This window comes from Columba livia, chromosome 1 (genome assembly GCF_036013475.1).
Source record: "Columba livia isolate bColLiv1 breed racing homer chromosome 1, bColLiv1.pat.W.v2, whole genome shotgun sequence".
Lineage (NCBI taxonomy): Eukaryota > Metazoa > Chordata > Aves > Columbiformes > Columbidae > Columba > Columba livia.
The window spans coordinates 210,211,960-210,236,792 of record NC_088602.1 but is presented as its reverse complement, the minus strand read 5'-3'; the positions used below and the strand labels follow the sequence as shown (position 1 = coordinate 210,236,792).

The following is a 24,833-nucleotide window of genomic DNA, read 5'->3' as shown; positions in this document are numbered from 1 at the left end:
AAGTTATCACAAGAGAACAGTCAGGAAAACATACATTTTAGTGCTGACAGGCGCAAACTTTTCTCTTTTTTAACTCTAAGCAGCTATGCAAACAGTCACTCCAGCTGTATGTTGTTCTTTTTTTATGCACACTGTCACTGCAGCCCCCGGTATGAATGCAGTTATACCAGTTGTAAGGCTCAAGAGGTGGAATGGCAACTTAATGTGGTATAACAAGGTGCTACTGACCAGCTGAATCACTGCAAGAGTCCACAGGCATCTTTGCAACCTGCAGTAAACCAGGTAGTCTGAGCAGAGTTTAGTTAGGCTTGAGCTCAGTGAAAGAATCATCTGCTGAGGCTGAACATGTGTGTGTAAGAGGTTATTAAAGAACAGCTGAAATGCAGTTGCTTGCTTGTACTAGCTTTGCTTTTTTCTGTTATACAGGACTATTCTGGAGCTCAAGGGTTTCTTAAAACCAGAGGAGGTGGGGGATTTGTAACAGCAGTGGTACCGTCATGTGTGTACGGGGTGTTTCAAAAAGATGGACCCAATTTCAAAGCAGTATGTTGGGTAAATTGGGTCCATCTTTTCGAAACGCCCTGTGTTTAAAAGAAGCCATCCTGCCCTCTGCCATAGCATCAGTGTGGAGACTCATCAGTACCAGAATAATATGTTTGCAATTACTTGTGATTCACAACAAAAACAAAACAAGCCACAGAATGGCTTCGGCTTCAAATAATCTAAGCCAGCCTTTTTCCTGCTGCTCAGGGCAGCTCAGCAGAAGCTTTAAAATTGAGCTTGACTGGGGTGGAGGGCAGGTCACATCCCTTCTCTTGCCCATTTCAGTAGAGGAGACGCTTTCCCAGCCCCATCAGGAACACCCATGGTAAACAACTGACTTGTGGCACTCTTTACCAAACGCTGCCACAGTTGCAAGGTCCACATGGGATCAAGATCCCAGACAAAGTCTTGGAAGAGATTTACTAAGCAGCTGACTTGAAAACTGGTGGAGACTGAGATGGTACAGGAGAAGGAGCATAATAAATGTCTGTCTTGTTCTTACTTAGTGCCCATTTGGAAACAGCACATTGGGTCAGAGGGATCTTTGTTCTGAACCAGCTCATACGTTCTTAAGAAAGTTCAGCTCTAGGACTATAAAAAGATGCCCTGCATTGTGTCGCAGGCTGAGGGAGATTAGCACTTATCCCACGCAGCAAAAAAGAAACAGGGGCAGGGTTCGTTAGATTTGAGCAGGGTAAGCCAGCAGAAGCAGTCTAGGAATCATGGCTAAAAAAAAAAAAGGAGCTGTATTAAAAACAGAAAAGGAGACAAGAGAAAAAATAATCAGAAAATACTACGGACTAAGGAGCTGAGCAGGAAATGGCTGCAGGGTGGAGCTGTATAATGTAATGTCTATACAATTTGAGGGTAAGATCGGAAGAGAAACAGGCCTTAGTAGGTGGGTGGTAAGGCAGCACTGAATAACTTCATATTTTAAATATTTAAACATTACGAGGACTCGGAGGTTTACTTTGCTCTTACAAAAGAGATTGTTTAATGCTTTTACTTTTTGAAGGCACAGTCCCTTTCATTCTTTTCTTACCAAATGTAAAAATAAGTAAACACATTTAGTGCTGATATCCAGGCAGCTCTGCAAGCCAGTAACAAATTGACCTATGCCAAGTTGACATAGGCCAGTAACCGCTCAGGGAAAGCTCATTTGCTCAAACAGGGTTTAGACTGTTTTATTCAATTCATTTAAGGCACTTTAACTAGGGCACCTTATGTGCTCCAGCAAGATAACAGTTTCCTTTCACTGTGACTAGCTTTCTTCATGCTATTTTAACCTTGAACTACCTCCTTTGCCCTGACTTTGGAGGCTTCTGATTGCTCAGGGGGTTCCCTTTTCACGCAGCATTTCAGCCTTGCCCTTTCAGTGATGGGTCCCAACTGAAGTTGGTCCAGATGGTTGGTACCTGTGTCTGACCCAAGCGTGCAGTTGCAGAGTTCCTGCAGCAAACCACAGCCATGTTTCTCAGTCCTCTCTGCCTCCACGCCCACCTGTATGTCTTTAGGACATTTTTCACAATGCTTCATGCTGACACCTTCCACTCTCCTGCTGGTGGGAAAGCATCAGAGGAGTATCAGCTCTCAAACAATAGAATTGTTTAGGATGGAAAAGGCCTTTAAGATCATTGAGTCCAACCATTAACCTAGCACTGTCCATGCCTAAGCCATGTCCCCCAGAACCTCATCTACACATCGTTTAAACCACTCCAGGGCTGGTGACTCCAGCACTGCCCTGGGCAGCCTGTTCCAATGCCCCACAGCCCTTTGGGGAAGAAATTGTTCCCACATCCAACCTCAACCTCCCCTGGCGCAACTTGAGGCCGTTTCCTCTGCTCCTGGCGCTTGTTCCTGGGGAGCAGAGCCCGACCCCCCTGGCTCCAAGCTCCTTTCAGGCAGTTCAGAGATCAGAAGGTCTCCCCTCAGCTCCTGTTCTCCAGCTGAGCCCCCCAGGTCCCTCAGCCGCTCCATCACACTTGTGCTCCAGCCCCTCACCAGCTCCGTTCCCTTCTCTCAACTCAATCTAGCACCTCAAGGCCTTTCTTGGTGTGAGGGGCCCAAAACTGACGCCAAGATTCGAGGTTTGGCCTCCCCAGTGCCCAGTCCAGGAGGAATGACTCCCTTCATGTCCTAGATGACAATTTCCAGTTTGAGTTACCTTCCCTTCTCCTAACCTGGCCAATTTACCTCAGTTTGCACAAGGCTAGTGGCAGAGATCAGGTTAGAGCTCAGGCTGCAAGCCAAATCCTCTTTATGGGGATGACAGTCACGGATGTTATTTGGCTGTCTGACCATAGAGGTTTTAGAGGCAGTGGCAGATAAGGAACAGAGTAAAGAATGGCCCTCAAGGACAGGGAACGAGCTTCAAACTCAGACAAAACAATACAGATGAAGGATTAAGAAACCAGGTAAAATGCAGTTACTGCAGTAGACAAGGAACTGCTGCCTCCAGGGATAATTTTATGGAGGTTGGCAGAAGACGGCGGCTGCTTGGGGCCCAGGGAAAACATTTGAGCTCGCATGATGGGAAAGGGAGGAGAGTTCAGACACAAGTCTCTAATCTCTTTCCATGGAGAAGTATAAATACACCTGAAGTCTGTTTTCAAGTCTTAAGCAGAGAGGAGTAATGAAGTTTTAATAAAAGCATTATGGCCATTTCCAGCTATTACAACAAACAAACAAACCACCCACACACAAGCTAAATCTTACAGTGCAAGGGGGAAACAGCACCTCTCTAGAAAGTGCAGTCTTAGAGAAGAGAAAGTCTGCTAGACATGTCCACAGGAAACCTGTTATTAAAACTCACTCAGCTCAACCAGTGGTTATTCGTGTTCAAGAGAACATTCTTGGACAGTTAGTACAAAGATTACTCTGTCTCTTGGGAAGATTGTCCTGAAGCAATTCTTTACACAAAGAAAATCGATTCAGGTTCCAGGCCAATCTCAAATCTGCCCCCTTATGTGTAGGGATTAGTATTGCAACAGCTCCACTACATGTGAGTACAAAGTGCAGCAGGCTCGATGCAAAGAGATAATCACTGGCAAATCAAAATGAATATCAAAAACTGAGTGGGAGATACATTATTCAGCTGAAATAACAAGCAGCAATACAAAACGTTACATATGTACACCTGGTTTAGAAAACACGACTTGATACAACGATAAGGACTATTGCATTGAAAACATTGTGTATCTCAACATTTCGCCTGTTAGGAAGAGCACCTTCTTTCCCAACTGTTGATACAGCACAAGTTAAAACACCAACTCATTTTACTGATTATAAACCACCATTAACTGCGATACAGTTAAATAGATATTTTGCTCGGAGTCAGAACTTCTGCATCAGCTTCCATCTGTCATTAACAAAGTTTTGAAGCTGATACCTCTGTAAAACAGTAATAAAACCAGCTGCTGGGGCCCGCTGCTTGGAAAGGTTGCTGTACAAAGTGCAAAGTCCCATGAAACGAATGGCAATGTCATTTGTGAAGGAGTTTGGGTACAGGCCACTAATTAGTTAATGCTTCCTAGTGCTTTGGGTGATACTTTCCAGCCAGTTTAAGGGACTCATGAACACAACTGGCATTAAAAAAAGTCACCCCATAGGGATTAAATCACTTTGGCTTGCTGGAAAATCTTGCATCTAAAGGTTTGAACTAAGCCAAGAGCTGTAACTGACTCTTCTCACTAAGCAAAATATGGAAATGGTTACAAACAAGTCTTAAAACCTTTATGCGTGCGGGGGAGGGAAATCAGCTTAATTGTAACTTTATGCAATAGGTTTTTGTGGTCTCTCTGATGCCAAGGCCTAACATGCTGTGGGTTCGCAGAAACGAACCTGGAACCACCCAGAAAACTTTGCAGAAGAGCTTTTAAGTGAAGAGGCAGGTGCTGAACACTCCCAGCCCTGCCGCCTTCCTCCTCCAGCCCACCCAGGACGCGTTCGCGTGCTTCGCTTCCCCGCTCTGAGTTTAGAAAAGGACAGTATGTCATGGAAGAATATTAACTCAGTGTGAGAAAAGATAAAGCCATCCTGTAGCATTCAAGAAATCACTTCATCCTGAGCTGGGGAGCACTAACCATTTGATTTGGTAAAATAAAATTAAACCTAAATGTAGCCTAACTGGTCAATTTTTTGTAAATAATGAGCTCAAAGGTAAGAGTGAAAGGAGGAAAAGATGTGTTTCCCAATCCAGTGGTGACACCTGGAGGGAGAGGATTTCATTGCATGCTTGGCAGCCTCCGAAGGGACTGCAAAAGAAATGGTAAAGCTCTGCCAGAGCCAGCAGTCCCTTGTTTGACACGCTGGAGATCCCTGTGTGTGCGCCAGCACAGGAGGACATAGTAAGAAGAAAGCTCCTGGGAGTAACAACACTCCAGAAAGACATGAGATAAAGACGGAGGAGAAAAGGGAGAAGCCTGAGCCTTTTCCAAGTGACACTGGGATGTCTCTGCCTTCCCAAGAGCTCCCATTCCCCACAATCAAATAATCTCCACGTGACTTAAAATAAAATTACATCTTTCAACTTTGCACATAAGGAATGAACTGTTACACTTCAATTGTGGAGGCGGGGAGAAAAAGACATCAGAGGATCCAAGCACAAGCCAGGCTATGTTATTGTCTATCCTCAGGACTGCTTGCTAAAACACGCAGGAAACTTCAGCCAAGGTTGTTACTACTCCTCCACATAAGGTGGGGCCCACCTGGATTTGCAATTCTAACTACATTATTGGCTTGCTGCCTTTTTTGTTGTTCAAGTCTGCGCTTTCTTTGGCTTCACCAAAATAAAGATCAAGAATGAAGGTGAGCAGCCAACCATCCAAGTGAAGGAGAGATAACGCCTGCAGCAGAGCTTGTAAGACCGTGGCTGCACAGATACACTTTATGTCCCTTTTTAGAGACCTAATATTTAGGATCCTGCTCAAGGAAGAAAGAAATTGCCTTGTCAACCCATCCAAACACCTGAGAGTCAGGTCTGAAATAAACCGTGCCTTTGTCCTTTCTTTTAAGACAACTGGGAGGGCCTCTGTCCTCGCTTTAATTTCTGGGAAGGCTTCAAAAACAATACAATTGCCTGAGGAGGGCAAGGCACCAGGAAGTCAAGGCCTGTGATCAAGCTTGGCTTCCTGTCCATTTGCAGGTAAAGTTGAAGGTTTGGTCCAATAATTACTTACAATTATGTCAGCACATTTAATAAGGTACTTCCCCTCTCACCAGGATGTGGCAACGGTGGGACCACCAAGTCTGAGGCACCGCAGAGGTTTGCTGGCAACCTGTAATTTTGGGTGCGGAGAAACCAAAGAATTCTTTCTATTTCTCACAGCAAAGGGAAGAGGTACCTCAGCTGGAACAACAAAGCTGCAGATTTTAAGCAGTTGAAAGAACAAGAGATTTATTTAAGCAAGTGAATACTAGATGAAACTGCAGCTGCTTTCTAGGGACTGCTGAAATTTGCCCTGCAAAGCATAAAAGCTGGGAAGCAAGTATGATGCACAGAGAGAACAAACTTAATGACCATTTAAAATCCTATTTGAAAGGAAGCCAAACCTCCACCTGCCGTTTTCTTCAGCTCAGTAGGTATGGCAATGGTGTGACATAGTTTAGTTTTGAAAATTAATCTAATTCCTAAGCTCATGCCCACAGACTTTTTGTTCAGGGCTTGTCAGGAGGTAACAAAGTCACACTTGAATGGGACACAGCCCTTGTGTGGCTGTAAAGACGTGAACACTGCGACCGCATTTACCAAAGACCCAGTTCTCCACAACACTCCACTGCATGAAGCATTTTTCCCCATAGGATGCAGCTGTGACAAGCTTGTTTCCATGCAACATTCAAATTGATCTACCCAGAGTCTTTTTCAGGATGCAGTGGATGCATTTTCCTAATCTGGAATATTTCATATTTATATCCACCTGCTAGTCTTGATTAGCAGATGAAGTAATTCCAGCATTCGCTTTTCAGTTTTTCAGAAGGCCGTTCAATGACATCAGGGTACCAGCTTCACCATCACAAACACCCACACTAAATACAAACCCATTATACAAGAACCAGTCTTCAAGAACAGCTCCGATGCAAACACGAATACTTATGACTTGTGAGCAGAATTTTGAAATGTAAATAAGAATTCGGTGCACTCTGAATATTTATCTCTTTTAACTCTCAAAAAGCAGTCAGATATTGCTGGTATACAAGGAATAGAAGTACTCAAATTCCATTAGTTTCCTTGAGAATTGTCCGTATATAGGTTAAGCACCATCTGATCTCCAGCTGATTTAAACTGGGGAAAAGGGCTTTTCCATCCTCATTAACTGCTTCACCTCAGCAGCCACAGGATCATCACCAGCTGCTTCCTCCCCACTTATAAATGATATTTGTTAGGGAAACTTCCATAGAATCATTTTGTTTCTCTCACCCCATCGCTTCCCAGTGTTTGTTCATCTCTCCCTATCACGTTCCTTTCTGGGAAGAGTCTTTCCTTCCACTTATTATTGCCAGGGCGGCCTTATCGCTGCTTTTCTTTCTCAGGCATTTCGAACCTTTCCTTTAAGTTTCATTGTTACAGCGCTTGACACTCACCAGAAACCCCCCATTTCCTGCTGTTTCTTCAGAGCAACACCACAGATGATACCAGGTTTAAAGCTGATGCAGAAATTAAAGTAGAAAATATACTGGCAGATGTGCCGGGAAAAAAGGAAAGGGGAAAAAAATAGAGAGAGAAAGCAACAATAACTTTAGCCAACTAACAGCAGAGGTAGAAAACATGTATTAACAATAGGGATGAAAGTTTTCCAGAATCCAATCCTTTCAAGTGAGTCGAGATGGGAAGTTTCCATGGCTGTCAAATTGACTGGCACTTGAAATGAATCCGTTGTACAAAGAAGTCTAGGGAAAAATCCTGGAATACTATGGTAAAATCACTAATTTTACAAGGAATTTTGCTTCAGTGAGGTCATATTTTCATCTGCGTGTTGCTTTTAAATCCTAGCAACTTTTTAGAAGAAATGTGTTGCTGAAAAGGCCAACAAGAAAGGATTTTGCAAATCAGGAAATGAAGTAGGAATGACAACTCAGTACAACCAATGGCTGTAAGAAATTGGGTGGTTCTGGGTCCATCCAGAATCTATGATTTTTGAGATCTAAACTCACCACTATACCTCCCTCATTCATGTATTTTCAGTCATAGGCTCCCAAACGGTGTTTATTTACTACCAGAGACAGTAACATCAACTACAATGGCCAAAAGATACCACTTCCATCCTTATCATCTCACACAATATATAAATAAATGTATTTTAAAATCAGTTACACCCATTTTTCTCCAAGTCTCCAAAGAAAGATGAGCCCCTATTTAGGAATTAACATAGTTTATAAATGAAGGATAAGTTGTTAAATGAGTCCTTGTTCATTATCTCCAGACAGATTCACAGGTTAGATGTGCAGCCACCACACACATACCCTAAAATGCTCTAAACCACTTACCCATACTTTTGATATATGTGAATCTAGACAACTGCTTATACTCCCACATGCTACGTCAGGCAAAGACTGAGTAAATCTTTCTTTTCGGGCAATAGAAGATTACCTACAGCTTATCCTGAGTACTTTTAAAAAAGATAATCATGAAACAAAACCTTTAATATTTTAATAAGCTAAATTCAAGACAAACATCAGCCTCCTGAATACATGAGGGAGGTCAAGAAGTATTTTGCATTTCTCTTGTGCTACTGTATTAAAAGAAACAGCTTCTGTGATGTGAAAGAGGAAGACAGCTTGACACATTTGTTATTTCATAAGAGCTAGAAGGGACTTTAGTGCAGGACATGTACTTTGACACTTCTAGAAAATGGCCCAAGGCATTTGCTCATGTCAATGGTTCCTAAAAATCAAGCCCAGAGGAAGAAGAAACATTTTCAAATCCTAACAAGTTGTTTTTTACTTGGCGTAACTTGGGTGAGACAAAGAGCTGCTCAGAAAATTGAAACCAGAAAGCAATTAAGTAAAAGCTTCCTAATAGAATAGAAAGTGAAAGCCCTGGTCAAATACTAATAGGGAACACTTAACATGATGCTGCCAGTTTTCCTTGTCCCCTTCATATTGTTCCCTGCAGCTTCACAGAGAATTTTGGGGGGTTCTCTAGCAGGCCCACCAAGGAGAACATGAGGTTTCCTGGCTATGACCTGGAAACCTGCATACTAGCATGTGAGGATGAATGACAGGAGATTTGATAATCAGAAGCCTTATGAGTCCATCTGGGCCAAAAAGGAGTTTTGGAAGCAGTTCTTGTGTCTTTCATCTCTGATTTAGACAAGAAAAACAAAACAAAAAAACTTGTGAAGAAATTGATTTTTCAGTTCTTTTCAATCTGAGCTCTTGAAAACACTATGGAAGCAAAACTGGGAGTTAAACCCTTTCAAAAGCTTAAGGGCAAACAATGAGAACTGGTGGAATACTTCAAGTTTAACAGTTTCTAGGCTTTCATGTGAAGGTGTGGCAGTCAGGAGAGCAGCTGCACCTGGAGTCTGTGCTGGTTTTACATCTACTCAACATGACAGAAAGCACCAAAGTACCAGGATGCTGGTCTGTAGTGTTGTCTCTGCCAGATGGTTAGAGCTCAAGTTCTTACAACTCCTTTTTATCCAGTAGGGATGCAAGTAGAAGGTCTGTTATGTTCCTGGAGCTGAGGAGGGGATTAAGTAAATAAAACCAGCTCTTGCAGCTGCAGGAAACCAACACCTCAGTGCCCTATTCCTATCCAAATAGGAAATGTAGGTGTTAACATAATTTGTTATTTTGGAAAGAACACTTTAACAATCCACCTCTGCGATACCAGGAGAGCAATACCAATCTCTGCTGCAAGTGGATTAGATTAAGTACCTTTTTTGTTTCTTCTTAAGAACTACTGTAGCTACTCAGACATAACTGGGGAAGAGTGAGGCCTTGTCCCCATCACACTGAACCACACCAACCTTTGCCTGAGACCTCAGTCAGAAGAGATAACTAGAGTTAAGAACATCCCTAATTATAGAATATACACCTTCGGCACACACAAAGATTATTCCAATGGATGCAAAAGCATTGAAGGACTCATTCTTATCATCAAGGGACAGTGTTGACAGGATGGATGCTACCTTTATCTTTTGATTCACAGGACTGAAGTTGGCTAAGCCCAGCAGTAATATTGTGTCTTCATCCACTGTGAGTTACTTATCTGAAGGGAGCATTCCACAATGTATCCGTGATAAGCTCGCCCTGAAAATATTAATTGAAGCAGTAATAGCAAGGCTTAAGTAACTGGATGTGGAGGATAATGATTTGTGAAGGAAGATAATTATTTGCTAAGTGTAGCATGACTCCTGTTTTACAAGACAATAACAAGCAGACTATCATCAGCATACAGTAATTAAGAGACTGGTGTTACCCACAATCAGCATTCACACAAAGGAATGTTGAGAGCTCTGAAAGGTTTTAATAGGTTTTAGTAACTGGCTGGTGGCACTTGCCATGTAGGTCGGCAAAGCAGCATAACTGTGGTTAAGAAAAAGAAAGTTCTAAATGATTTTACAGGTCTTTCCTTCTTCCCTAAACCCTCACCTCACCTTCCTTGTGAGAAACTTCATTCATTTCCAGCATCTCCAAGGACTGAGAAACACCAAGCTGCACTGGGAGAACACTGGGGGTAGAAGAGCATCCCCATAGGTACCACCAGCATTTCCTAGAGATACGTGACCACAGGCCACTCAAAGTTCATAAGTACATACTTCAGCTTTTTTTATTATTATGTTTAATTAATCCTGTGTTTTAACACCAAAACACAAACCACAAAAACAAAAAACCCCAAACAACAAAACCACCAAACAAAACAGGAACTATTTTGTGAGCTGACTAGTCAGGTACACTCAGAATTTCTTTGTCCCTTGCAGGAAAACACCAGGTACAAGACGGGTCCTCCGCACCGATAGTTGATTATAGGTGCCCAGCGAATTAACAGGTGTCCAGTAAGGCTGGGATTTCATTCCAGTTTGCTACAAGAACAACATCCTAGACTTTAATAAAGCCTCTGACACTCATAGTGTAGGGAAAGATGACCTTAAAATGGAACTAGGCATTTATCTGAAAAACAGTTCTAGAGGAAAAAAATACAATGTCACAAGATCACTTATCTCAGTGTAAACCCCTCAGTTTTAGGGATGCTTTGTTCCTCTCTCAGTTGCTGAAACATTGTGCAGTCCTCCTGGGAAGGACAGATAAGAGGAAGCACAAGTAACAAAGAACACACAAGTGGGGTTTTAACCCTTCAAAACCTCAAAGGCTTATTTGATTTTTATGAACTATTGTCAAAGTATCAGCATTCTCTTACAGTAACTTCAGGCCAAAATATGGACACAATTTAGGATACTACAGATACTGCAGCATTACTTGTCTCCTGTGAAGGAAAATTGACTTGAGATGTGTGTATATAAAGCTACTGTACCCTGAACACATTCAGACTCAGATGCTTTTGGAATAAAAAGCAGTAATGTGAGAGCCTCTAGACATTTTTCTGAAAGCTACACTATAGCTTCCAATTATGTTCAAGTGATGCATTTTAATAGGTACCTTCTTCAGTGGAGTAAAAGTTTCCATTTGTGCTAACTTTGATGTGATAATAGGAAGGAAAAGTGTATGTTTGCACTCTTCATTACTGTGTTACCAGCCCAAGAAAGTCTGGTGGAATATAGGCTTTAATCACAACAGAGATCAAGAGCAAACAAACATTCATTTCAGAAAAGCCATAATTAGGGAGAAGAAAGCAAAGAGAGCCATCACCATCAAAAACACCTTCACAACACAGCATTAGGTCACTAGCCAACAAACAACTGACTTTTAGTAGTAGTATAAATGTGTATAGTGAATAAATAAAAGCCAATTGAAGAGTTTACTGCAGATTGTGCAGAACAAGTGGGTGATCAGGGAAGATTTTTCTTTTTTTAATATGTAAACATATAATTCAAGAAGGATTCTCTTCAGATGCCTCCTTCAAACCCATTCTTCTCCCATGTGGACAACCAGCTTTTTTTTGCTCCTGTTTCTGCTATTGTCAGGAAAGGTTTTGTTTCAAACCTCCTTCTCATTACACCTGCAGGCTGCCACCAAAAAAAGGCCATTTTTGTTCCTTCTTCCCAGCCAGATCCCCACAAGTCTAATTCCGCAATCCTGTGGCCATAAGGAAAGGAGGTTCAGCTGCTGATTAAGTGTAAAACTTCTTTTTTTTTTTGGCACAGGTTCAACAGAAAACAAACAACTCAGTTTATCCTGCAGCCACACAGCGACTGGCACTGCTGAGAGGGAAGCAGCACGAACGGAGCTGGTTTGGGGAACCCAGACCCCATCTCTGGCAGCAGTTCACAGTTGCACCATCTGTGAGAAAACACAAACCCAGACTCCAGGCTCTTCTCCAACACCGGCTGCTCCACCAAGCTTCTTTGTCAGCCTCATGTGTCCATCACACCAGACAGAAGCTGTTTGTCCTCGTTTCTCAAGTCGACACTGGTCAGCCTGCTGCAGAGCACCTGTTGTTCAGGGGCTCATCTTGACACCACCCTTGCTTGCACAACTTGACAACCGAGCATCTTTCCACCTTAACATGACCTACCTAAATACACTAGCTTCTTTTAATCCTTCCATACAAAGTCAACTGGTTGATTTGGATTAATCCCATTTGAATAACTACTGAGAAGTGACAGTTACAATTAAAATATTTATAAGTACATGAATATACACAATCAACTGTGATTCTCTTCCCTTCCCACTACAGATATCTTGTCTCATATTGACACATCGCTGGCTCTTGTTCAGAACTGCGCTGGCTTTACAAGGTCTGAGACCCCAGGTGCTGAGCAAGTACTAACAGAACAGGCACAAAACCACATGCGAATCATAGGATCAGGGGTTGAGAAGATGTAGACACTCAAGAAAGGGACCATGAGGTAGGGGTTTATTAGATGTGACTTGACAGCCCATCTCCATCCTCCACAGCCCAGCACAGCTGAATTCCAACCTGTGCAATCATCCCCAGATGCTCCTGCGATATGAAAGCTACAGAAAGTTTCTAGATACTGCAGGGAACAGTTGACTCTGGATAAAGATTAAAAAGAATTGCAAGTGTTTTCCTCCCAGTGAAGTGCTGGGCCATCCCAGCTGGAGGGAGTTCCATACTGGCTCACAAAGATGGATGCAAGATGGGGTTAGATGGCGTGTCTGGGGCAGGAGACTCACTGTTTTATTTATGTGTGTTACCTCAGAAGAGATAACATGCCCCTGATCTGCCAGCTTCACCTGCACTTGCTTTGAGACTAGATAAACCATGGAGTTGGGAACAAGATTACAGAGCAAACAAAACCCAAATCAAAGTTTCTTTTATCTTTCCCAGCCTACCTGCATTGTTTTTTTGGTAGTTTTCTAGCAGCCAGAGCTGGAGGGACCGAGTTCAGAGAAACACTTATCCAGCAACTAGTAATGTAGTCTGATTCTGGGTGAGAACCCAGCTGGCAACAGAGAGAATCTGTTCTTGGTAAACCCATTGCTCACTTTTCCTTCAGGACAGCTCTGCGCACACAATCCCCCTGGGCCCCTCCTCTATTCAACTTCTCATATTTATGCCTTAAACTGATTCATATTGCTGTGCAAGAGGTGCATTAGTATTGCCAAAAAGGATTGAATGGAAAATTAGAAGATGTTAAGGCAGATCGGAGATATCGGAGGAAATATTCACTGTTCACACTGTGTGAAGTCAGGGTGTCTAGCATGCTATCAACTGTCTCCTCTCTTTTTAGACACAGCTCTGGGATTACACAGACAAGAGGCTCACTACAAATACTGTGTCCAAACCACATCCCATCACAGCTCCCTGGCCACAGACTCCTCTTTTGGAAGCGTCAGGAATTCTCTAGCATCACAGAAGTGAAACTTGATGCTTCTTATGCAAGTCACACTAATACTTAAAAAAAAAAATATCTCACTGAAACAGCAGATTTGAGACTGCTCAGGAATGTTGTAGCATGAGAGTCTCAGGGTACAAAACCATGGCAGGGTCTGCAAAAGGAGACGTCTAATAAAGGATATTACCTTGCCCTCAAACATGTGCTGAATGTATTTAGTGCATTCACAGAGTCTCTCACGCAGAGGACTCGGGGCTGCAACTGGGGCTCTGTTTCTGCCTGGACAGATATTTGAGTCAAATCAGGCTGGTGGGCAGAGGGCTCCTCCTCCAGGGTCAGGTTACAGGGCTGGAGACAAAAGCTTTTTCATACATATGTGCACACACACAAGGGTCAGGCAAATTAACAAGGGGAGTGAGGTAACTTATTGTGCATGTGTTGAAATTTGTTTATATCCTAGTGCAAAAGTGCTTGTTTGGGGAGTAGGGGCATTTGTTTAAGTGCTCTGTGTGGTTTTCATGGAGCTGAATTCAAGCCCACAGCTGGTGGATTTTTGGTTAAGAGCAGGCTGGGTGTTCAGAGCACAACACCAGCGCAAACAGTTGGAGCTCACACCTGTCCTAGCCCAGAGACTGCAGTGCAGATCCTGCCCACAACAGGTGGACAGATGGAGTCACTATTAATGAGGGGGGAAAAAACCCCACAACAAAATCACACACTAACCTGTAGTGGACCACGCAAGGTTAGACTGGTTTAAAGGTCAGAACTGAGCCTGGCAGTAGGACCACTCAGAGAAGAGATGGATTTTGAATATTTGGCTAAAGTGTTTGTTTTTTTTAAAAAAAACCCGCTGCCAGGTTGTTTTTCTTAAAAAACACAAACCAAAAACACAGAAACAAAAACAAACCCAACCAAACAACACCCCCATCAACCAAAACAAACCTCCCCACAAGACTCTCAAAAAGCAAACAAACAAAAGAAAGGAAAAAACCCCCACCACTAATCCCCCATCAAAAAGGCAACAAATAAACAAAAAAGGCCCAACCAACAACAACCTCCCAAAAAAACCTAAAGAAAAAAAATTAAAAGCTCTCCAAACATCCCCCCCCCGCCGAATCCAAAACAAAACCAACCCAACCCATCCATTAAAAAAAAGGCCAAATGACAAAACCCAAATCAGTTCCTCTGTCCTAGTTTGCCACTTCCCCAGCAGCTGAAGGGATTAAACAATTTAAATTCTGTTATTAGCAGTTTGCAGCAAGATGGTTGGCTCTGCATTACTAGGGTGGCAAAACCACAGCAAGCAGGTCAAGTGATACCAGTTGGTATTTGTGAGGCCCCATCTGGATACTGGGCTCAGCTTTGGGCCTCCCAGTACAAGAAATATCGACAACTGGAGCATGTTCAGCTGAGGGCAAAGATGATGATTTGGGGGCTGGAGCATGGGATGAATGAGGAGAGTCTGATGGCTTCAGCCTGGGGAAGAGAAGGCAAAAGGGGATCTAAATGCTGTTTACAACTAAATAAAAATAGGGTAGAGAAAAAAAGACAGAACCTTGGTGGGTACGCACACCAGGATTGAGAGGAACAATATGCACAAGCTGCAGCAAGGAAAATCACAATTAGAAGGAAAATATTTTCTGCCATGATGCATGTGGTCAACTCCAGAGCTGGGACTCAGAGAGGTAAGAAAATCTCTGTCCTTGGAGGTTTTCAAAGCTTATACCAGGTCAATGCTCAGAGCAACCTGACCTAAAGGTGAAGCTGGCCTTGCTCTGAGCAGGTGTTGGACTGGAGACCTCCCAGAAGTCTTTCCCAGTTTTCCAATATTCTGTGCAAAAAGCCTCAAGACAGTAACTTTTTGAATTGCTCTACCTACATCACAAGAATACGTTTAGGTGCCAAGCTGGCATCATCTTGCTTGTGAGTCTCCAGACCGAGGTTTAATACATAGATATCTTTCCCAGTTTTATCGCAATTTCTCTGGGCCTCTCCGCACAGACCAGCCTCACAAAGGAATGCGCGACCATCCCAGAAACCAAGCCAGTGTGTTTCATCACCTCAGCAAATCGCTGAAGTCTTCAATTATGCTGTGCTTTACAAGTGTGGTAATTAGGAGCTACAGTTTGATCTTCGAGACAATACTACAGCATGTTTCTATAAAAACATTTCTTTTTAAAAGTTCGTAAAAATGTTCTGCCATGCAGAACACACAGTGGTTAGTGAAACCAGCCATTACAAAAAACCACAAGCTCATCAACACTGACCTTGCTTTGATTTAAGTCACCTAATAAAGAATCATAGAATCATTTTGGTTAGAAGAGACCCTCAAGACCATTGAGTCAACCATTAACCCAGCACTGTCACTACCCCATGTCCCTGAGAACCCCATCTACATGGCTTTTCAACCCCTCCAGGGCTGGTGACTCCAGCACTGCCCTGGGCAGCCTGTTCCAATGCCCCACAGCCCTTTGGGGAAGAAATTGTTACCCACATCCAATCTCAACCTCCCCTGGTGCAACTTGAGGCCGTTTCCTCTGCTCCTGGCGCTTGTTCCTGGGGAGCAGAGCCCGACCCCCCTGGCTCCAAGCTCCTTTCAGGCAGTTCAGAGATCAGAAGGTCTCCCCTCAGCTCCTGTTCTCCAGCTGAACCCCCCAGGTCCCTCAGCCGCTCCATCACACTTGTGCTCCAGCCCCTCACCAGCTCTGTTCCCTTCTCTCCACTCGCTCCAGCACCTCAAGGCCTTTCTTGGCGTGAGGGGCCCAGAACTGCCCCAGGATTGGCCGTTTGTCCTCCCCAGGTCCCAGCACAGGGACGGTCACTGCCCTGGGCCTGCTGGCCACACCAGTGCTGGTCCCAGCCAGGATGCTGGTGGCCTCTTGGCCACCTGGGCACACACTGGCTCACATACAGCCGCTGTCACCAACATCCCCAGATCCTTTTCTGTCAGGCATTTTCCAGCCACTCTTCCCCAGCTGCAGCATTCATGGGATTGTTGTGACCCAAGTGCAGGACCCGGCACTTGTCCTTGGTGATCCTCAGACAATTGGCCTCAGCCCATCAATCCAGATCCCTCTGTAGAGCCTCCTGCCCTCAGATCAACACTCCCACCCAACTTGGTGTCATCTGCAAACTTACAGAGGACGCCCTTGATCCCTTCATCCAGATCATCAATGAAGAGATTAAATAGAACTGACCGCAGTATTGAGCCCTGGGGAACACAACTTGTGACTGGCAACATCCACTCCAGCCTGTGGGGAATTTCACCAGGTTTTAAAACAAGGTATTTCCCAGTCACCTTTTCAACCCATTCCCATGGCAAAATGAGGCTGGTGGAAGAGCAGGAGCATCTCTCACCACACTCCAACTCAAGCAGCTGCCAGGTTGGGATGCAAAAGGCTGCAGTCCCCCACTAGATGAAAAAGAGTGTGAACATCTGCTCAAATACAGTACACCTTGAGGTAGAAACTGGGCTGAGGTAACCAGAGCCACATTGGTCAGAAAGGGGTTGTTTCTACATCACCTGCAAAAGTTATTTCCTAACCTTGGGGGCAACATAAAACACATGTCTCTGCTGATCAGTCTGGATTTGTCAGCAGGAGATGGGTCACTCGGGGGTCAGCTGCTGAAAGGGCACAACCCGCTCGTAAACACAGCCAGGTATCATTATCGGGGTCAACACAGATAAGCTGATCTCAGGTTAATGTAAGAAGTCATAATTCCTTTCACTGGGTGGTCTTGGGAAAGCCTCCCAAATTCAGCGTATCAAAGTAACAGTAAGAGATGGTGCGCAGAGGGATTCAAGCATCAGAGTAAAAGCCAGGGATGAGAGCGGAGCTGAGGGAGGTCTCCCCATGCCCAGGAGAAACAGGCGATCCTGTGTTATGGTTTGCAGGAATCCTGGAGGTCTGGCCAGTCTCTCCAGGGGATGCAAAAGACACCCCACCCTCCAATTATTCCCATCCTGAGGAGCAACAAGGATCCTCTGCTCCCTCTCCCAAACTCATGTGGGCAGCCAGACACCCCCACGAGAGACAAGGGAGGAGGAAAGTCTTTGCATGAAAACCCAGATGTAGTTTATTTAGCCCACAGAGGTGGAGATAGGAACAGCTTAACCCCCTTTATGGGGGCAGGAAAACCAGTTATGACCTGAGGAATATCCCCTCTGTGCTCCTAATATGTAGGATGGGGTGTTGGACCCCCTGCCTAATTACAAGATGCTCGGGAATCCCCTAAATTCGCAGATATGTACATTCACCTTGTAAGACAGGAGGGAAAGCCTGCTAAGGTGGGTGTGGGGGTGTCCTCCATTAGAGGGCAGAGAGGGAGATATCAGCTACAATCTGGAGCAGGGATGGAGAGAATCGTCCATTTAATAAAGTAGGAGGGCAAAGAGTCCCCTAGGAGAGGAATTCTCCTCATGAGACAGGAAGGGGATCCCATAAATCCGGACAGAAGGACCTCGTAGGACAGGAGGATGAGGGGCCCCCCCAGCCCTTTACCAAACAGGAGGGTTTAAAGTCCCTGTCAGGCTAAGAAGAACTCCCCCCCTTATAAGACAGGAGAACGGTGGGGCTCCCCCTCACAGGACGGGCACGACCCAGGGGAGGCCGCAAGGCTTCAACCCCTGACGGGGGAACAAGGAGGGATCTCGGCTCCTACCGGCTGCAGGAGGCGGCCGCACCGGGAGTGCTGTCGGCCGGGGGCGAGCGGCTGGCGCGGGCTCCAGCACTGGCCCTGCCTCGTCTCCGTCGAGGGGGGTTGTGGCCCACGGGCTCTGCCTCCATGGTGACACGTCGCGCCGGGGAAGGCGGGGACCGGACCAGGCCGCGCCGCTTCCGCTGGGCCGAAAATGGCGGCAGCGGAGACAGGGGCGGCGAACCGGCGGTTTGAAAATGGCGGCTTTAGCGGCGCTGACCAATCAGCGCGGATGGTGGAGCGCGTTGCTAGGAGACGCGGGGCGGAGCAAGCGAGAGGGCGGGGCGGAGAGAAGAGAGGCGGTGGAGGGGAGGGTTGTCGCCCCCACAGAGTGCAGCGCCCTCTAGTGTTCCTAGGAGTTGGGAGGACCTCGGCGGCGGGAAACTGAGGCACAGAGCCGATGTGCCCACCCGTCACCGACCCTCTCCGTCCCGGCCACAGAATCATAGAATGGCTTTGGTTGGAAGAAACCCTTAAGACTATCGAGTCCAACCATAACCCAGCACTGGCACTGCCCCATATCTCTGAGAACCTCATGTCTGTCTGTCCAACCCTCCAGGGCTGGTGACTCCAGCACTGCCCTGGGCAGCCTGTTCCAATGCCCCACAGCCCTCTGGGGAAGAAATTGTTCCCACATCCAACCTCAACCTCCCCTGGCGCAACTTGAGGCCGTTTCCTCTGCTCCTGGCGCTTGTTCCTGGGGAGCAGAGCCCGACCCCCCTGGCTCCAAGCTCCTTTCAGGCAGTTCAGAGATCAGAAGGTCTCCCCTCAGCTCCTGTTCTCCAGCTGAACCCCCCAGGTCCCTCAGTCTCCATCACACTTGTGCTCCAGCCCCTCACCAGCTCCGTTCCCTTCTCTCCACTCGCTCCAGCAAAATTTCTTATTTTCCCTGGATTTAGATCAAAGAGCACAACAAGGAGTCGGATGTGAAACAACTCCCCCCCTCCAAAAAGAAAAACCCACACCTCAAGAAATCAGCTCAAATCTCAAAAATTTACCTCAGACTCCCCCCCCCCAAAACACACACAAGTGATTCAAATGCAGGCTGTTGTCCCTCATCCCTGATCCATTTGCATGAAAACACAGTGTAAACCATTCACAGCTTCAATCCTAAAAGTGCTGGAGAAAAGCAGATGCCTTGGCTAGACAGACGTTGGCGAGCAAACCCCAGAAACTGCCTTGAAAAGTGATCAGCAGCCCCCACGGTTCCTCCAGCCCCACTTTGGGTTCAAGTGGTGCTTTGAGCAAGATGTTGTGTGAAAGTTTAGACATGATCGGGGGAGTTATCACCTGGAAACACGTCCCACATGGCTGAGATTTTTCCTTTCCTCCATTTCAGCCCTTTGTGGAAAGTGACTGTCATGGAGGGGTCGGGGTGGCAGCCTCAACCGTTCCTATAAGAGAGGGTGGCTTACCACTGCTTATAAATTGGAAGTATCTCCTCTGAAGTGCAAATCTGCTCTTAGACCAGACAGTTTTGGCAGAGAAATCTCCCTGTAACGATGCTGGCACTCCAGGTAGCTACGCTGGAATGGGCTTTTACAGTTTATCATCTTCATTTCAGCTGCAGGTTGATCTCCATTTCTGTGTAGCAGTTGGACGAAATGCTTTAAAATCCATTAAAAAGCCCACATATGCACAAGGCATTTCACTGACTTGGCTGTATTTTAGTAATGAACAGAAATGGATTCTTCAGAGATATTAAAATAACAAGTCTACCTTTTAGAGTGGAACCTGCAGCTCGATTCAGAAAAGTAGATGCCCCCTCTTTAAGCAGAATACAGCGGCCTGCCAAAAGGTTTAACGTAACAGTATGCAAGACAAAGATTTGAAGGTTTTAGAAAGAAGCTGTGCTTCTATTTTGAAATATACCATTGGAATAAGAGAGAGTAACACACCCAATACACCCGGCTTACTCTCAGCAGATTGTGCCAGAGGAGTCAGACTCAACACTCGTATTATGCCAAAGCTAAGGGTATTAATTTTGCTTATTTTATTCCAGAGCAGACTTAACATGACAAGACCGTGAAGTTTCTATTTTTGTCCAGACCTAAACAGTTTAGCGACTTGTATTGCCTCACTTGGTAATTTCATTTGTATTGGCTTACAGTTACTGATAGACATTCACACACTTCATCTCTACCAGCCAAGTTCTTTCACCTCTTTCCAGTCCATCTCCACAGCTGCTTCCTACCCCAGAGACCTCGCCAGCTGGACCCTGGTTTCTACAGCAGCCATCCACAAACTGGTGTGTTCTCCTGGTTTTGAAAACCTTCCGATCTTTCAAGCCCTCCTGGTTTTCACATTCTGCAGTGGCCACATCCCCGAGCGCTTATCCCATCACAATACAGCAGGCAGTGAGCCACGGACTTATCAAATGAATTTTCCATCTAGTTCCCCATCTTTAGATCTATTTGCAGAGCTGCAGCTCGGATCTGAATGACTGGGAACCCTTGAAGGATCCACTGGTCAGCAGGCAGTAGAAGGGGGTTCTGAGGGGCTGCTACAGAGGTGTATTCAGTCCAAATATCAGTTTTTGAAGGCCACACTTCATCTGGAGTCCATCACAATTGGATGGAGCTCTGGCCAGACTGGGGAGGGAAACATACCCTAAAATCTGAATTCCAGAAGAGACAGATGAGCCTTGCTATTGACTTCTGTCCCAACCACCTGTTTTTGCCTTTCAGTTACACGTTCAAGCCAAAGTCTCCATCCATCTTCAAGCAGCATAAGCTTGACAGAGTTCGGACCATCTCTGCTCTGCACCTGTCGTGCTTTAGCTGCCATTTTGGAAACCTCATCAACCACTGTCTAAACCCAGCATTACCTTTCCAAGGGTGTCTCAGTCGCATATTACTGGTAACATCTCCCTTCCCATGAGAGAGCAACAGTGGACACCAATCTGAATTACAACTGTAGACGAACCTGTTCACTGGAGACCGTAGCAAAAGTGAGCTCAGGTGGCAGTGGAAAGAGAGGAACAGAGCAGGGAGAAGCAGACTGAAAATCAGAGCAACTGTTAACTCTGTCTAGAAGAGTCTCGAGTCTTTATATGAGATGAATTTAAATTACAGAGGCTCACCTACTACTTTCCTTGAACTCACATCCGTCACTCACAGTAGTCATAGGATCTGTTGAGCAAGAAAACAAAGGGGAACCTCAAAGCATGGGCCACAGCTCAGAAGAAAGAAGAGCCTGTCATTGTGGGCCACAGGATTCCTAGTGCAAACATTTAGGAAAGCTGAGAAACCAGTCCGGCTTGGGGACACTTTTCATGTCTCTTCTATTCCTCTTTATGAGATTTCCACCGATTTTTGATGCCTCTCCAGTGACTGTTGGCTCTGGAGCTGCATGGATGCTCTGGACAGGGGGTCCCCCAGATCTTTCTCACTAAAGAAGGACACAGATGGGTTATGGAGAAAAGGTCTTGTGGCTGGGTCCCACATTCAAGGCAGTGCTGCCCTGTTCATCTGCAGAGATGGAAACGTAGGAACCCTCAGTAGGACCGGGGAAGAAGCAGACTGAGCCACTCTGAACAAAACCCATCCCCAGTTTCCATTCCCCGCCAAGAGGCTACAGCAACCATTTCATCAGAGGAGCCAGAGGCTGCACAAGAAAATCCTTCCTGATGCTAAGGAGATGTTCTTCTCACACATTCCTCCCTGTCTCCAACACAGCAGTGCCTATCAGACTGGAGACGTCCTGCCCAAGGGGATCTCCAGCTTCTCATCACAAGCAGCTCCGAGGGCCAAGAACAGTACGTGACTCTGCTAATCAGCACATGAGCAAGAGTCTTCAGCCAGACACGCCAGCCTCACCCTGTGTCTTCTTCCCCCGACTTACTCATGAGACTTACCAGCTGTGTAGCCCTGATAACTGCTGCTTGTGCTGTTTATGTGCTCACCAGAGCCTGGAATTTTAATAAGTGTAAATGGGTTTAGGATGCTATATAAAGATTTTATCTCAAAGTCAGGCATTTAGCTCAACGCCGGTTGGTACAAGCAGCCTCTGTCGTGATGGTCAGGACAGAAGCTCTGCCTTGCTTGGGGCCACATCCTGACTTTATGGCCAGTCCTTGGTACTGTATGAGGCTGTTTACACCACTGAAGATGGACATGGGCAGCCCACAGCTCATCGAAGATAAGTAATGATTGAAGATTACGCCCAAATGGTGTCCGTGGGATCTCTTGAGTGGTGCACAACTAGAATTACCAACAGATCGGTCATAGTGGCGAGAGCCCCACTGGTGCTACAGCACCCACCTGTTCACAAGCGTTGTCAGGGGTTTGCAAAACAGTTTTGCTGCATTTCCAGGAGAAATTTTAAGCTTGAGATTTGCTCCATGCTCCGTCTTTGAGGCCAGAAAGGATTTAGCTCAAAGGAGGCCTTTTGCCCGCTAAGCTTTCTCCTCCCCGCTCTCAGTAAGGAGTAGTAGAGAGTCTATTGACCTAAATGTCTGCCTTGTTAGGACTATTCCTTTTCAGAAAGATTTTTTGGATTAGGCAGGGGATTAGTAACACATGCATTAAGGACTTGTGGTTCTCAAACAAGCAGACTTAATTAGGCAAAGATTAAAGCACGCTTCGTTGACACTGATCTCTTTCAGGATTCAAAGCATCAAGTTATTCTGTAGAATTTTACACACTTGGCAATGTTGCTCATTTAAGCACTTATACTACTTCGAAAGTAGTAATCTGGAGGATTCAAGGCAGCTTAGACATTTATAGTGCCATAAAACCTTAGGCCATAAATTGCACATGATTAGGGAGTGTGTCACCATCAGTATTTAGAGCTATTAAAAAAAAATCAGACCAACAAAAACCAACAAACCCAACCTGTCTTATATTTTCACCTAGAAAAAGCAACAAAACCCTAGAAAATAAGTGCCGCAAAACTACATGAAAATTATCCTTGCATTCCAGGTAGTCAGCAAGCATCAAGCTGGATAATGCACATGATTCACAGCCACGATGCCAAGTGATGTGATCAAGTCACGAAAGGTTTCAGAGCTCTTCCACGTGGCTTATGAGATACCCAGGCTGGCCAAACCGACACTATGAGCCTCAAATCATGCATTTCCCAACTGGTGCACACCACGCACAATTTATTACTTTTAGGAAAAAAAAGCCCCACTTAAGCAGTGTTGGTAGCTCTGACATTAAACACAAAGTGGGGTGGTAAGGCTAAGTTCTTAAACTCCTCATGAATTTGGCAAGAGCTTTTCTAATCCCATCTTTGCTCTAGATGTTTCCCATGTACAGCCAGGTGGGAAGGAAAAGTCTCACTGAGAAGGGCCCTTTGTAGAGGGTCAATAATGAGTTGAATCAATGCTGAAATGCAGCACCAGGCAGCTCCATGGTGAGGACTAACAACAGTGCCCCAGTGAACGATGGGGACTCTGGCTCATTCTCTTCTATTAAAACAAGTGCACACCAACTGGTGCACACCACGCAGAATTTATTACTTTTAGGAAAAAAAAGCCAAAACCACATTAGTTCGGATAATCCAAGTCACTCTGCTCCTCTGATCTCACTCCTTGCACCTTCTACAAACATTATAGTTGGGCCTTGCTTGTGTTTTGTCTTCAACAGAGAGCCGACCAATGTTAAAAAGCTAGTTTTAATATTGGCGCATCCCCGCGTGTGTCTTTATAATGCATTCCAGCTTTCTGAAGAAAAGGAAAAAGTGTTTTGCTTTTACATCTTCAAAACAGTTGCTGACGTAGGCTTAATGATGGCATTTATCAGTGTCAGAGATTTAGGACCGTTAGAAAAACCCGGTGAACTGCAAGTAATTGGAATTGTCAGTCGATCACGAGCTTTGTGACGATGGGAAAGGCTCTTGCTCCAAACTTCTCAGCACAGCTGGGGAACAGGTCTCTGGCTACAACCTCACAACGCCCTTTTGACACTGCTGTAGATTTGATTTCAGCAGCTCCAAAACAGTTTTATTTCCCATAAGGGAGCAGGAATATGTGCAGGAATGAGAAGATCCCACACAGCCAAGAACAGCCTGGACAACCAAATGTGTCTACCTGCCTTTTCCATCTCTGTATGCCACATATTCAAATGCATCCAAATAATTCAAATTAAGGCTCTGTGCTGAAATCTAATTCTTCTAAAACCCAAAGTTTCAGTTTTCAGCCCCACTTAAGCAGCGTTGGTAGCTCTGACATTAAACACAAAGTGGGGTGGTAAGGCTAAGTTCTTAAACTCCTCATGAATTTGGCAAGAGCTTTTCTAATCCTGTCTTTGCTCTAGATGTTTCCCATGTACAGCCAGGTGGGAAGGAAAAGTCTCACTGAGAAGGGCCCTTTGTAGAGGGTCAATAATGAGTTGAATCAATGCTGAAATGCAGCACCAGGCAGCTCCATGGTGAGGACTAACAACAGTGCCCCAGCGAACGATGGGGATTCTGGCTCATTCTCTTCTATTAAAACAAGAACTTGCAAGACTGGTAGTAGGGTCAGCTACTATGAGAGTGGAGAACTGCAAAGATTCTCTGCAGAAGCACATAAATTCACTTTGGAGAGAAAGACACAACTCGGTTTCTTCAATAAACTTGTGCGCACACACACGCTCTTGACTGATGAGATGGTTTTGGCTTTGTGGGCAGGGAAATGCAGGAGAGAGACCAAGAAGAAAACAAGTGGATGTTGGCAAGACGAAAAGA

The 24,833-nt window shown here is 45.2% G+C and overlaps 1 protein-coding gene across 1 annotated transcript in view; it reads right to left on the bottom strand.

Moving 5' to 3' along the window:
- Positions 1 to 18,361, bottom strand: part of NET1 (neuroepithelial cell transforming 1) — a 56,243-nt gene extending 37,882 nt beyond the window's left edge. Inside the window, exon 1 of the mRNA XM_065049332.1 lies at positions 18,126 to 18,361. Coding sequence (XP_064905404.1) covers positions 18,126 to 18,250 — 125 coding nt within the window. The 5' untranslated portion in view covers positions 18,251 to 18,361. The remainder of the gene's footprint in view (positions 1 to 18,125) is intronic.
- Between the last annotated feature and the right edge of the window lie 6,472 nt (positions 18,362 to 24,833).